General features: G+C 41.3%; 1 protein-coding gene and 1 long non-coding RNA gene across 4 annotated transcripts in view; one reads left to right on the top strand and one right to left on the bottom strand.

The window, feature by feature from the left end:
• Positions 1-11,911, bottom strand: part of LOC102149477 (uncharacterized) — a 24,709-nt gene continuing 12,798 nt past the window's right edge. Inside the window, exons 2-4 of the long non-coding RNA XR_288058.4 lie at positions 2,183-2,250; positions 1,303-1,453; positions 1-403 (exon numbers count right to left, since the gene is read on the bottom strand). This is a non-coding gene — a long non-coding RNA (uncharacterized lncRNA). The remainder of the gene's footprint in view (positions 404-1,302; positions 1,454-2,182; positions 2,251-11,911) is intronic.
• The window catches only part of SLFN14 (schlafen family member 14), a 10,503-nt gene continuing 3,012 nt past the window's right edge, over positions 4,421-11,911 (top strand). The window contains exons 1-4 of one of the 3 annotated variants that reach the window (XM_070227611.1): positions 4,423-4,582; positions 6,232-7,309; positions 8,716-8,841; positions 9,718-10,432. In XM_070227611.1, coding sequence (XP_070083712.1) covers positions 4,442-4,582; positions 6,232-7,309; positions 8,716-8,841; positions 9,718-10,432 — 2,060 coding nt within the window. In that variant the 5' untranslated portion in view covers positions 4,423-4,441. Of the gene's footprint in view, positions 4,583-6,231; positions 7,310-8,715; positions 8,842-9,717; positions 10,433-11,911 lie in introns of all 3 variants that reach the window. The other 2 variants (XM_070227613.1, XM_070227612.1) reach the window with 2 other exon arrangements.

Consider the following 11,911-nt stretch of genomic DNA (forward strand, 5'->3'; position numbering starts at 1 on the left):
TGGGGCACAACCCAGACTTACTGAATCAGATATTTTATTGAGATCATAATAGTTTATAACATTGTGAAATTTCAGTTGTACATTAGTGTCAGTCACCATGTACACGTGGCTCTTTACCCCTTATGCCTAGCCCCCAGCCCCCTTCCCTTCCGGTAACTGCTAAACTGTTCTCTTTGTCCATTTGTTTACCTCCCACATATTAGTGAAATCATACAGTATTTGTTTCTGACTTATTTCGCTTAACATAATACCCTCAAGGTCCATCCATGTTGTTGTGAGTGGGACAATTTTGTCTTTTTTATGGCTGAGTAGTATTCCATTGTATATATACACCACATCTTTATCAAATCATCAGTTGTTGGGCACTTGTGTTGCTTCCACGTCTTGGCTATTGTGAATAATGCTGCAATGAACATAGGGGGTGCATAAGTCTCTTTGTATTGTTGATTTCAAGTTCTTTTGGTAAATACCCAGTAGTGGGATCCCTGGGTCGTATGGTATTTCTAATTTTCTGAGAAATCGCCATACTGTTTTCCATAGTGGCTGCACCAGTTTGCATTCCCACCAGCAGTGTATGAGGGTCCCCTTTTCTCCACATCCTCTCCAACATTTGTTATTTTTTTTCTTTGTAATTATAGCCAGGCATGTATATTTTTAATAAGTGCCCCAGGAGTGATTCTGAGTCACACCAAAGTTTGAGGACCAGTGATAGTGTTAAAGAAAGTGGGTGTTAGGAGATTTGAAAGACAGGTCAAGATTTTGTTAGGGATGGTGGCTTGCTAGCTGTGTAGTTTAGGCTACTCTGGAGAAAGTGGAAGCTTTGAAGATTTCAGAGCCCAAGGAGGTAGGTGATCAGAGCTGCACTTTAGAAAACTCAGTATGCAACTGTGTATTTAAAGATTGAAGGAAGGCAGAGTGAAAGCAGAGGAAGCTATTGCAAACAATTGCAATGGTCCAGGTGAGAGCTAATAAGAGCCTAAATTAGGGCTGTGGCAGTGGTAATGGAGAGGTAGCCTATGAATGGCAGCATGAGGAATGGATGAGTGTCAGATAGGGATGGGTAGGACATGAAGAAATAAAAAGGAAGAATGGGGAAGAATGGAGGGTCTTCCATACCAGACCTGCTAAGGACCTCCATTGTGCTTTAAGGATAGGAGAGGTTAGGCAGGGAAGAGAATGTGCCTTTGCGTGTGGTGTTTCCTCTGCCTGGCTTTCCCTTCCTTCTCCATCTCCCTTTGTCAGCCTGGTGCATGCTTACTTGCAGGTTCCAGCTCAGATACCATCTCATTTAGGAAACCTTACCTCACAAGCATAGTTATTGTCACTCCTCAGAACACCCAGATCACACTGTTCATACGGTGGTAGCTCTCCAGAGTGGCACCAGAGTGTAGTGGTCATGCATATGGACTATGTTTGCAAGCACCATGAATTCTCTGTTCCTTAGTTTCCCCATCTGTAAAAAGGGGATAATTATGGCACTTATCTCAGGGAGCTATTACAAGAATTGAATGAGAACAACACCAAGTACATAGAGTGCTCTACTAATGTTATTGTGCATGTTGTATTGCAATGTCTAATGCATGTTTTCCCTCTCTAGATTGGGAACAAGACATGTGTCTTGTTCTTCTGGCTAACAGTAAGGCACAATGATAGTAAATGGGTTTTGGAATCAGACAGACGGGTTCAATCCCAGCTCTGTACTTACCCTGTGTGTAACCTTGAGCTTTACTTCCCTGAACTCAGTTTATTCATTTATAAGACAGTGAAAATAATACGTGTCTTACAAGTTATGAGGACAATTTGAGATAATCAAAGTTGCATATCTGGCCCAAAGAAGGCAGTCACTAAATGGCAGTTTTTATTTTCATGTGTAGCTCCAGAGCATAACACCATGTTCAGAACACAGTGAGTGCTTAATAATTGATTATTGAATGGAAAGCTGACATTATATTCCAGGAACCATGCTAAGCTCTTTATGTACAACATCTCACTTCATTCTGATAAGAACTCTATGGAGAACGTACTGTTATTATCTTCAGTTTACACAGAAGGAATCTGAGACTTAGATTAAAGTCTTACCTTTGACCAAGTTCTCAAAGCTAGAAATTGCCAGATTTTAATCCCCTGGGTGCTCAAAAATAGTTGATTGAATGAAAGAATGAATGAAAGTTAGGAGACTTACCCTGAGTCAGGTGGAACCAGCACTGTTGCTCTTGGTCCCTGTGCATCTCCATAGTCTTCAAGTCATCTCTACGAATGAACTGAAGGTGAGATGCAGGCTGGTATTTGGCAGTTGGTGTATAGTGAGCACAAAGGCTGTGCTGTAACTACCTCTGCTAATAAACTGAAATGCTTAGTGAATAAACACATCTTAAATAAACTGGGGGCTCTAATTCTTGGCCAATTGTCAACAGCATGGCCAGATCACCTTCCCAAGACCTAGGAAAAAGCATTGTCCAAGTTACTGATTTCAAGTGGCTTTGTATCATCCATATTTGCTTTTGAGGTGTCAGAGCCAAGATATGAGATCCGCCCCCCTCCTGCCCGGCCTGAGAACCTAAGTATTTATAACCAGGGAACTTAACAAAGGAACTTTGAAGAAGGAAGAGAGACTCTCTTTGCTCATCTTTCACATTATTCCTCCTCCTGATTTGGTCCCCCATTGTGCATTTAAGAAGAATAAGAAGGAAACAACAATCCAGTCCCGAGTTCTCCCGCCCAAATAATGTTCTTCCTGTTGACTTGGAAGAAAAAGGGGAGGTACTTAGGTAGCTTTCTGATTTTGAAGACTCCGAAGCAATCCAGAATCCCAAACTTGACAGGCAGTGGAAGGAGTAGGAGCACTTGTATGAGGCAGACCTGGCTTTGAACCCTGGCTCTTCCGCTTGCTGGCCATGTAATCTCAGTGTAGTGTATAAAGCTCCCAGCTTGGTCCCTTGCACCCAAATGCATATGTCAAGCAAATGATGATCATGTTTATCCTTCTAAAACTAAGTACTATCAGAGGGATTTCAGTGTGTGAGTGAGGCTGGGAATTAAGGTAAATGGTAGAATTAAAAGTGATACAGAATTTGGAGGTGAAGAAATGTCAAAAAGGGTTAAAGTTGAATCTGATAGCAGGCCTTTGGGGTTTATGATGTTGCCGTGCTGATTATACATCATAGTATCCCTTCTGCCTCCTATCCTGGAAATGCTATTCAGCCAAACATGTATAAAGGATAATGCCAGCAAAGCAGAACTTTGAAGGAACAGCAACCTCAGTTAAAAAAACTAGGAATGTCCAGAAACCTATTTAAGATGTTATTTCATCATAAACAAATTGAAGTAGAAACACAGAGTTGTCTGATGGTTTGATTTAGAGGGAGACAAGTATATTCGTTTCCTGTGGCAGCTGTAACAAATTAGCGCAAACTTGGTTGCTTGAACAACAGAAATTTATTCTCTCACAGACAGAAGTTTGACATCAGATTCACTGGGCAGAAATCAAGGTGTCGGTGGGGCTGTGCTACCCCTAGAGGCTCTAGAGGGAAAATCCATTTCTTCTCTCCTCCAGCTTCCAGTGGCTGCGGGCTTTCCTTCACTTCTGGCCACCTCACTCCAGTCTCTGCCTCTACGGGTCTCATTGCCTCCTCCTCTTTTGTGGGTATCAAAGCTCTCTCTGACTCCCCCTTGTGAGAACACTTGTAATTGGATTTAGGGCTAACCTGGATAATCCAGGATAATCTCCCCATCTCAAGATCCTCACTCCATCACATCTGCAAAGACCCTTTTTCCTTATAAGATAACATTTACAGGTTCATAACAATAATAAAAATAATAATTGGTAACTATTATTCAGCCTACTACAAGAAGCTTGATCCAGCTTAACCAGCATTCCCAAGTGAGATAACTATCTCTTACCTGTTTATTTTTTCATTTGTTTTTTTAGTCATAAAAATAATTGATGTTCATTGTCAATCATTTAGAAAATACAGAAAAGTTAAAGGAAAAGAAAGAAAGGAAATTAAATGAAAAACAATTTTTAATCCTCTCACCCAGGGATAGCCAGCCCCTGACCAATGAGCATTTTTCTAGGCTGGGCCCAACAAAGAGGAAGAACAGGAAAAAGAGAATAAAAGTAAAGAGAATGGAACAAGCAACTTGGAAGGTAATGAAATAGGTTAATATCGCTCATAATGGACGTGTACACGGCAGCCTAATTTAAAATGGATGTAGAGCTTTGAAGTGAAATTAACCAGGACAGGAGGTGCTTGTATGATGTGTGGAAATGACGCTCAGTCCCTTAGAGGTGGAAAGTTTAGTTTTGGCCTCTCACTTGAAAACCCCTGAATTTTCCCAATACTACCTCATTCACTCCTAGAAGTCAGACCCTGGACTACTAATCTGCCTTGTCATAGGCTTTTCTTGAGTCCTTATCAGCCTTGCTCAGTGGGCCAATGTTATGAAGACTGGGGGAGTCTGGCAGGGTGCCTGCTCCTCCCAGGCTGATATCAAAGGGCAACAGGACTGTGACAGAAGGCAAACATTCAGACCAAAGCCAGATGTGGAACTGAAACAGCAAGAGGAAAAGCCAGAGCATCAGGTAAAAAAAATTTTTTTCTTAAATCTCATACATCTCCTTGTAGGTGCAGTTTATGTCTGAGGGTATGAAAGACTTAGTAAAATAGTAGCTAAGGAGAAACTTGCAAAGGAAAATGAGTGAGAAATTTTGGAAAGAGTGGAAAACATATTCATAGGGAGCTACAATCTCAGAAAACTGTATCTATCATAGTAGCTACCAGCATCCAAGTAACGTCAATGAGACTTGGGAGTTATGCGAGTTTAGGCCTGCTAGTTCAGAAGCAATTAGATTTGGTCTGTGGGTCCCAGCAGGTGGAAATTATAAGGAGACAAATTACAGCTGACAATAAGGAAGCCATTTCTAACAGCTGTTGGAAAATAGAAGGGACCAATTCAAGAGGTGGTGAGATACTTGTCACTGGAGGTGGTCAAGCAGTTGCTGGAAAGCAGTTTGTTGGGAGTTGGGAATATTACAGAGAGGATTTAAGAATCAGGTAGATGGTTGGAACAGAAGATCTTTAAAGTCCCTTCCAACACTTCTGTGATTCTATGATATGAATAGAACGTTATCAGAAATTTCTCTAAGGAGCCATACATTTACATTTACCCGTAGGAGATGCTCACAGATGAAAAAATAATTCATGAGGTTGATTCTGGTTTGCCTGGAGGAAGTGAGAAGGAAACCAAGAGCAAACTAATGGCAGAGGAGGGTACAGGTCCTGCTGGATGCCTGCTTTTTTCCCTCTTGGTGGTTATAAACCACAGGGCCCCTGTTTTGCCAAGATCACATAGAAGAAATGGGTTCTCTTCTTCTAGTGGAAGAATTTTGGTTTGGGTTAGTAAATACTTTATTTCACAGTTAACAAAAGCTAAGGGAGTCATTTCTGAACTATTTGCTTCAGAGCTCTAATTTCAATTTAGGTGGCTATTCTCTGGTCTATGAAGCAAAAGGAGGTTGACCACTGTTTAGTAACTATGTCCCAAAGGCTCATGTTCTTTTCCAAGTCTTAGAGGTTCCCACCACACAGGGCAGAACTATTTGGAAGGAAGGAAAACTGCTTCTGCATCACACTGTACATGAAGAAACATACTTTTATAATTTAGAAGAACATTTGGTGTCAACTGACATTTAGGTGTAGAATAAAGCTTTTTAAAATGTATAAAATAGCACATAAAAATACCAAGTTTTATGTTTGTTTTTATAGATCTTCCACATCACATATACTCAAAACTATACTCCCTTAGTTTTCTATTGCCTTCCTTTCTTTCCCCTTGGAATGATAAATAGGAGCATCTTATGCTTCAATTTCTAATTCTGCATATATGCTAATAACTTACTTTGGCTCCTGTGCCAACCCGTGCCCTTCATATCTGGGCTTACTGTTGGCACTTCCTGATTTTAAGTGAAAAGCAGCTAAAAATTTCAGCAATGTAAGTTTTCCATTATGGCAAAATATTAAGCATTCACCTTTATCTGTGCCCATTCACGCTGGAAAGGCTAAGAATCTGGGCAAAGTTGTTAGAAAACAATAATATCAAAGGTTATTTCCAATGTTAAAACGAATCTCCAATAATTTAAAGCTTTGAAGAAAATATTGTGACCTCTGGAGTTCTTGTCAATGTAGAAAAAGCATTTCTGTCCTGATGACCCCTTTCTGTTATTGTCTGAAGCACAGAGGGGCTGCTGTGATGGAGAGTCTCAAGACTGACACGGAAATGCTCTATCCTGAGATAACTGTAGAAGTGGGCAGAGTGACTTTTGGAGAAGAGAACAGGAAGAAGATGACCGATAGCTATTTGAAAAGAACTGAGAATTCTAAAATCATCCAAGCTACATGTGCACTGTTAAATTCTGGAGGGGGTGTGATCAAAGCGGAGATCGATGATAAAACTTATAATTACCGATGCCATGGGCTGGGACAGGATCTGGAAACTTCTTTTCAAAAGCTCCTTCCTTCAGGTTCACAGAAATACCTTGACTACATGCAGCAGGGGCGCAATCTCCTGATTTTTGTGAAGTCATGGAGCCCAGATGTTTTCAGCCTCCCCCTCAGGATTTGCAGCTTGCGCTCCAATTTATATCAGAGAGCTGTGACTTCCGCTATCAACTTGAATGCCAGCAGTGCCCTGGAACTGCTCAGAGAGAAGCAGTCTAGAGCTCAGAGAGGAAGATCGAGGGTGAAGGAGCTGCATCCTCAGAAAGTTCTTGACAGAAACATTCAGGAAGAGGAAGATATGAGGATGTTTGCCTCAGAATTTTTTAAAAAGGACAAGCTCATGTATAAGGAGAAACTCAACTTCACTGAGTCAACACATGTCGAGTTGAAAAGGTTCACCACCAAAAAGATTGTCCCTCGGATTAAAGAAATGCTGCCTCATTATGTGTCTGCATTTGCCAATACTCACGGGGGATACCTAATTATTGGGGTGGATGATAAGAGCAAAGAAGTGTTTGGATGTAAGAGAGAAAAAGTGAACCCTGACTTATTAAAAAAAGAAATAGAAAACTGCATAGAAAAACTGCCTACCTTCCACTTCTGCTGTGAGAAGCCAAAGGTGAATTTCACTACCAAAATCTTGAATGTGTACCAAAAGGATGTTCTGTATGGTTATGTCTGTGTGGTTCAAGTGGAGCCTTTCTGCTGTGTGGTATTCACAGAGGCCCCGGATTCCTGGATCATGAGGGACAATGCTGTCACAAGGCTGACGGCTGAGCACTGGGTGGCCATGATGCTGGATATTCAGTCAGGTAAAGCAGAAGTCATTATTCAGTCAGCTGGGAGGAACCCCCTCCTCTGCCTTCTGTGGTTATTTGGTCAGATATTTTAGTTTAAGAATGGAAAGCTGGGGCTGGCCCAGTGGCATAGTGGTTAAGTTCTGTGTACCCTCCTTGGGCAGCCCGGGTTCTCAGGTGCAGATTCCTGACATGGATCTACACCACTCATCAAGCCATGCTGTGGTGGCGACCCAAATATGAAATAGGGGAAAGATGGACACAGATGTTAGTTCAGGGCCAATCTCCTACACTGAAAAAAATAAATAAATAAAATAAAAATAGAAAGCTGTTTTTGCTTACAAACATTCTCCCATTACAGGATTCTTTCCCAAACATTTTTAGTTCCAAAGACTCAGAATATGAACTCTTTGAGGTCAAGAAATTCTTGGATGTTAGTCTGCTTTGGAAAAGTTATACTTTGCCGTCAGCCATTGATTAGCAGAAGTTCCCTTTTAGGCACTGTAAAGGCCTGTTGAAAAAAGGTTGCAGGTTGATATTCATAGTCAAAATGTTCATCAATAGTCTCACTCTAAAGATATTTCAGAGAAACATTAAGAATGACTCTTCACTAATTCTTTCAAGGGAAACTAACTGACAAATCTGAACTGTTTTTGTAACATTAGGAGCTCATACCTTAAAACCTGTGGGTTTGAGGCACCACCAAGTGGGGGAAAACCAATGTAAAAGGAGATGCTGGAGCAGGGGATGGCGCTGGGGGAGGGCGCCTTTTGATGTTTTCACATCCCTTGCAGTTTTGCTCAGAATCAGCCCTGAAGATTTCTAATCACTCCATAAAGGACTTATAGGCCGAACGAGGCTCCTCAGTTTGCTTTCATGGTCAATACGTTCCAAATTTGATAAAAGAAGCTTGAGTGAAGACTTGAGTGATTTTATTGGATTATTCTTTCTCGTGTCCTAAATTTGTTTACTTTTCTCATACCCCGCCCCACCCCCCGCCACTAGGGATCCTTCTACCTTCTATTCCATCGGAACCTTGGATGGGGCCTTAAACGACAACTATAACAATATAAAAAAATACTGTGCTTAACTTTTCCTGATCCCCACTAGCAGCCTGTCCTCTTAGAGACGACCTGGAATCAGAGTATTAGAGTGGGAAGGAAGCTTAGGGATCATTGCAGGAGAGAGAGGTGAAATGACTTGCCCGAGATGAGTCGCACAGTGACTTAGGAGATGCGTGACCCTGCAGGAGTCCCCAGACTTCCTTTCCTAACATATATGAATTGCTTCAGGCAAAGAAAGCGTGAGTCAGCTCAGGCTGGATGCACATCACATGTCTCCAATAGGAAGAGCAATAGAAGTTCTTTTCCTTTGTCCTTTCCTTTTTGTCTGACACAACTTTCCGCGCATTCGTTGGGCAGCCTCCAGTCTGGCCACAGACCACGGTCTTCCCCTGAGTTCACCAGCTTCATCTGCACTTAGAAGCCCGTCATTTCCCACAAAAGTCTTGGAATTTAAGGGGGCTCTACAACAACGTTTGTTTCCAGGTACTCCTTCTTGATTTCAGCTGAGGGGACTATTTGTTTTCTAAAATTCAGTTGGGAGGAATTGGTGACAATTAGTCCAAGTCTTTCTCCTTAGGGAAGGTCAAATGTAGGCTGTAGCAGACATAATGGTCCCAGATGGCCAACTCTTGTTTTCCAGTCATCAAAGCCACACTATACTTCTGTGTGCTTTGGGGCTTCCAGTCACATATAGCTTTTGTTCTCCAAATTTGAGAGAATTTAGGAATTTTCCTCGATTCTTTAGGTCTATACCACAAGAGACTGCCCCCTGGCTTTCCAGTGCAGCAGAAGGTGAGCCATGGGGTTCTAAAGCACAATTTCTCAACCTTGGCACTATTGACATTTGGGTCAGATCACTCTTTGTTGACAGGGGTGGCTCTGTGAATTGTAGGATGTTTAGCAGCAGTCCTGGCCTCTCCCCTCTAGATTCCAGTAACACCCCTCCAGCTGTGACAATCAAAAAATTTCCAAACATTGCCAAATGTCTCCTGGGGGCAAAACTGCAACAGTTTAAGAATCATTGTTCTAAAGGGAAGTTGTAGGTTCCCCCAAAGCATCAGGTTTACAAAAAAAACTTAACGGGAAGGAATCCCTTCTTTGCAGTAATGGACCATTTGGGGTTAAGGAGAGGGTGCTAGGAGGCTGTTCTGTGGAGACCCCTCCCTGCTTGCCTTCGCCTGCAGGAGAGCTGTCAGGAATGGGAACTTTACAGTCGTGGCCTGTGAAGACGCAGTGCTTTCTTTGTAGACAAGGAAACCCATAGTTCCATGGCTAGACTCATTTCTTCTCATGAGGTGACAGGAATACTTAGGATATGCCTTCGTGAATTTTAGTAACTCCTATTCCTTGAATTTTCAGTGACACAGGAAGAGATACAATTTAAACCAGAATCCCTCTGTAAGAAGTTATTCTCAGATCATAAAGGACTGGAGGAATTAATGAAGACACAGATATATCCTTGTTCTCAGGGGATTGTGATATTTTCTAGAAGCTGGGCGAGTGACGTTGGCTTAAGGAAAGAGTGGAATGTCCTGTGCGATGCTCTCCTAATAGCAGTTAACAGCCCCTTGGTACTCTATACAATCTTAATAGACCCCACCTGGACTGGAGGGCTTGCCTATGCACGAAGCACTGCTCATCAGTTAAAGCAGAAACTGGGAACTGTTGGTGGTTACACAGGGAAAGTATGTGTCATTCCAAGGCTGATACACCTGTCCAGCACGCAGTACAGACCTGGTGAAATCGCCATGCACTACCCCCAATCCTACAGGCTTCCCAGTGAAAATGAAATGGAAGACCTGTTGCAGGCCCTTATTGTGGTCTCACTGAGCTCCAGATCTCTTCTGAGTGACCAGCTGGGCTGTGAATTTTTCGACTTGCTCATAGCGGAGCAGGGTGAGCTGCTCTCAGAGAGCCTTCGGGAGACACGAGAATTGTTCATCCACTGCTTTCCAGGAACCAGGAAGACAGCCCTAGCCATAAGGGTCATGGAGAAAATGAAGGATTTGTTCCACTGCAAACCAAAAGAGATCCTCTATGTTTGTGAAAGTGACTCCTTAAAGGATTACGTGACGTAAGAGTTTCACTAATTAAACACAAGAAATGTATTTACTCAGTCTTTTCAACAGTATCACGAAAGTAATTTGTGTTTTTAGTTTAAGATTTTGCACTGCCTCAGCTGCATAAGTGCAAGGAGCCCAGCCTACATACACATTTCCAAGTGATACTTGCAAAAGTGGTACTTTGCAATGTTCAGACTTAAACATCTCATTATAAATTAGCCAAGGATGCATAACTTTAAATTTATATAACTGGAAACATTAATTTCTTCGCAGATTGTGAAAATTTAAAGAAAATTTAAGAAAAGTAGAAATGAACCTATCTTGCTTTACATATACTTTTTGCTTGATACTTAATGCTTGAAGTCCTAAGGTATTTCAGTTAATTAGACATTATACCTAACAGGAACTTGAATTGAAATACCATTTGATTTTGCTTATAAAATATTTTAATTTGTTTGACTGTTCTGAATCAATAATTTTAGAAAACATGCAAATTTGCTTCTGATTTAAATCTTTAGCTTTCACATTAGTAAAAGAAATTGGTTGCTATCCAATCTAGCAAATGGGGGCAAACTCATTTGCTAATAAATCTTTTTGGGCATCATTTATATGCTAGGTACTGTATACATTTAGTGTTAGTGGGAAAAAAACACATTGAAGACCTTGTCATAAAGCCCAATAAGGGAGACAAAGAAAAAAAATAAGCAATGTGAGTATTGTGTAATTAGCATGATAATAAAGATATGCTTATCTCAACTTAGGCTGGCTTTAGTCACTTAGTCACTTAGTCACTTAGACAGCAAATACTCCCCAGTGAAGAAGATCCTTGGGCACACTCTTAAGAAGTCAGTAGAAGTAAATAAAATGAAAGTGTTTTAGGCAAAGGGCACATTAAGTACAAAGTTACAGAGACACTAGAGAACCAGAAAAGCAGGTCTGACTGGAGCAGTGAGGGAGTGTGGGTTTGTGGCAGGTGATGAAGTTGGAAAGGAGATAGATGCCAAATTATGAAGGATCTTGTAAACTGTGCTAAGGGCTGTGTCCTTCTTTATGCTTCGTAGGCAAGTTTAAAAATATCACAGTCAAAAGACAAATTCAGTTCAACAAATATCTATTAAACCCCTAATGTGAGGGGGATACAGAGATGGCTAAGAACCAATACCTTTCTTCAAGAAGTCTACACCATCCTAACTGGAAGAGCAGAACATGAATAGCTATGATTCAAGGCACAGGGAGTAAAGCTGCAGGGACTGCACACGTAAGAGCAGGAAGTCTGCAGGGATGAGCAATGCTACCTGGATCCAAATTAGAGGAGGCAAGAAACAACTAAGTTTGTTAACATATATATATATATAATGGCATATATATTATAGCATATATAGCATATATATGCTAAAACATATTATAAAGGAACACTGAGCTAAGTAAACAGGGTAGAAGCTCCAGAGAGGCATAGCCCTGTAGATTTGTTACCCTATGTGACAGGTCAC

This window comes from Equus caballus, chromosome 11 (genome assembly GCF_041296265.1).
Source record: "Equus caballus isolate H_3958 breed thoroughbred chromosome 11, TB-T2T, whole genome shotgun sequence".
Classification (NCBI taxonomy): Eukaryota; Metazoa; Chordata; class Mammalia; order Perissodactyla; family Equidae; genus Equus; species Equus caballus.